The sequence below is a fragment of the Contarinia nasturtii genome, unplaced genomic scaffold, assembly GCF_009176525.2.
Source record: "Contarinia nasturtii isolate CC-2019 unplaced genomic scaffold, AAFC_CNas_1.1 Cnas_scaffold_1279, whole genome shotgun sequence".
Lineage (NCBI taxonomy): Eukaryota > Metazoa > Arthropoda > Insecta > Diptera > Cecidomyiidae > Contarinia > Contarinia nasturtii.
Window position 1 is genome coordinate 1 of NW_022198619.1, and position 3,269 is coordinate 3,269.

Genomic DNA, 3,269 nt, shown 5'->3' on the forward strand with positions numbered 1-3,269 from the left:
CAACAATTGATATATAGTAAACCATATCTAGTATTCGAAATTTTTCTTTCATAATCAAAACGAGAGATGACGACTTTGACATGTTATTTACCAAATTATCCCAAAAATTATCATCTACAAAAATATTTATTCTTTTTAAGTAACAATTAATTATTTGTCATTTTTTTTCGTCAATATTCGGATTTAGTTCAGTTTTAGTTTTTTTTTGTTTACTAAAAATGACCGGAAAAATAATTATGGACCCGCAAAAACGTAGATCTTAATATGACGTTTATTATTTGAAACAAAATGAATTAGAAGATTTTTTACTTTTCTCATACTCATAGAGATGATGTGTTCTGTAGCTCTGTTTGATTTTAGTAGTATTCAATTTAGATGAATCAATTGCATAGAAACTTTTACTTACTTCACATACTCATTGAAGAGAATTAAGATCAGAAGCTTTACACAATTGAATACATTTCGATTACTTAAAATTTGTTTCCATTCATTTTGATGAACAGCAATAAATGAGCTTTTTCAAATGTTTCTCTTGTTCGTTTTATAGAAGCTTTACTTCGTATAATCAACGTATATAAACAAAAGTAAACTGTGATAACAACGATAGAAGAGAGACGTGAAAACAAACTCTTTCCATTTTATAGCAACAAAACACGAAAAATATAATGCTATTCTCTATAATATTTTGTGGTCGATTGTTTTTCTCTGCACCTGAACATTTTACCATTTTACCTGATCTATCTAGACTACCCAAATTAATATTATAATTATGCTGTTGGTCGACTCTCTGTACAAATTGCAATCACATGAATAATGGCAAAAATCAAACAGGGTTATTGAAACATGCTCTCTACAACAACAAAGTACACATTTTAAATTTAAAACTCAAATTAAATGAAAACTATACGTGAATAACTTCTATTAATCATTCATATTTAGTGTAATAAATTAATAAAATATTGATTGTAAGGGAAAGCGCTGTGTATCCCATGATCTATTACAGAGTATGTTGTATCCTATTGAACATACTGTATACATATACACACACACACAATACATATTAGGATTTACTCTTGAATCTTTTGAGAGATTCGACAAAATAAAATAGAGATAACTCTCTCGGATATTGGGAACGAAACTCGCATTTCACATAAATTTTTACGGAATCGGTCATAGATGGTAACGACATTTCGAAAGCAAATTAAGTGAACCTTTTTTTTTTTAAAAAAAAAAGAAGAGAAGATTTTTTGTAAGGGAGAAACAATTAGAAGTAGTTGAATTGTGTTAACGTTGAATACTCGAATCGGCGTGAATTTATCATATTAAATGAAAATCGCAGGTGCAATTAGATCCACATTTTATGGAATCTCTCTTATGTAACAGCATCAGCATTTTAAGTTGGAAAATGGTGTTACATCTAATCCTTTGATTGATGCATTTGAACACACTAACCGAAATACACAACACCAAATGCAACAACAACAAAAATGTTACCTAAAATTATGAATAAGAATTACTCACAACTCACATGACACAAATATTTGCATACAAAGAAAATTCATTACCAAATAAATAAATTTATACAAAAAAAAATGATAGTTGTGTTTCTATTTTACATTGAATTTATGCTCACAGGTCGAGTCCATCCGCACATCGAAAAACCCTGGCAAGTCGAAATATACCGCCTAGGGGTTTGGCTCGGACAATTTACACCCCCACTACACGGCGATTACCTGTTGTATGTCAATAGGTAAATCTCTCTGTAAATAAATCAATTTTCAAAAGCGGTGACAATGACAGCGAGATCAAGTGAAAAAATGTATGTTTGATTGAAAAAAAACTCCATCTAACTTTGGATATGACATGAATAGCTGTAAAGTACATTTGTCAATGAAATTAACTTTTGAAGTGACATTTAAAAGAGATTCAATGGATTCGTGGGTTTTACAAAAATGAAGCTGTCATTGAACGAATTATTTCGGAGTTGAATAGCGAAAAACGTTCGAATCGTATCGTATCCTGCACATGTACATATAATTTCATTTTAGCATAACTATTGCGGCACAAAAATGGAATCGAAAGGTATGTTACTCGTTATTAGATATGAAGAGAAACTTTGTTTGCTTGGATAGAAAGTGTATTTTATTATAAACGTGAATAATTTTTTTTTGGTACCAAAGTTGCAATTTGTGCAAATGTTCTCCGCTTGTTTAGTGAAAAAAGTTTGTTTTTTTATATTTGTTGCAATCATTAAATAAAATCATCATCATCTTTGTTTTATGTCTCCTATTCCAATTTCAAGTCACAGCCAGGGAGAAATGACTGCATTCAGAGATTGAGAGCAACTCGAATCAAGGCAAAAAGTAGAACTGTAAGAGATAATGATAATTTATTTTACATTCTCAAAAATAGGCTTACACCATTTTAAACTTTGAATGACATCAACGCCGATGCTGGCCATCAATTCAGGTAGCTTAGTGTGCGTCGAATGCAAGTGATAATCAAAGATTCATTGTGATAGTAAAAGTTTTACTCATTGATTTTTGTTGAGCGAAACGAGAACTCTTGTTATAGTTAAACAAGATTAAACAATCAACTTTTCTGAATTTTCGGACAACAGTAGCGCTGATGAGTGAAACTCGGTTTTGTTTTCATCAAAAGTTGATACGTTTGGTTGTTTTTTGCAAAAAAAAAAGAAGTACCTTTGGGCCCGTTCTCTTCAAACAACTACTATAAAGATAGATTCTTTCGCAATCGTCTTCTCCAGGAATATTCTCCGGGCAAGCGGCAATTACTTTATAAACAGCCGTTTTGAGTTCGTCATTCAGTCCAGCAAAGAACGGATCGAGTGCTTTTATATTTACATCGCCATTCGGAGCAATCGCATTGCTGAAATAAAAACTCAAAATTAATATTTCTTATTTAAAAAGACATACATTACTTACAATTCCCGGAATAAACACGCCATATAACATTTAACTGATTGTTTGGCTTCTAGACTATCGCCGACATCATATTCTTTGATAGCCTCTAAAAATGCACATTTGAATTTATTATAAATATTTGTGTTTCAAGAGAAATCGTGACATGAACTACAGTTCTTACCATCACTGATACCAATTTGAGCTTGGCATTTCGTTCGAATTGGTGCAACATGCTTCAGAAGCTCTGGTGGAGGCCACTAAATGAAAATAAAAAAATAAAAAAACAAGTTTTTTTATTTTTCGTCTTGATGTCCCAGAAAATGTTCAAATCAATAACAATATTTC

The 3,269-nt window shown here is 31.1% G+C and overlaps 1 protein-coding gene across 1 annotated transcript; it reads right to left on the bottom strand.

Annotated features, from left to right (window-relative positions):
- Positions 1-2,119: 2,119 nt before the first annotated feature.
- Positions 2,120-3,181, bottom strand: LOC116345485 (general odorant-binding protein 83a-like; the record flags this gene model as incomplete). The annotated part of the gene is made up of 4 exons (XM_031774899.1): positions 2,120-2,369; positions 2,703-2,889; positions 2,946-3,030; positions 3,106-3,181. Coding segments are annotated over 4 exons (366 nt in total), but the record flags the coding sequence as incomplete, so codon positions are not given.
- Between the last annotated feature and the right edge of the window lie 88 nt (positions 3,182-3,269).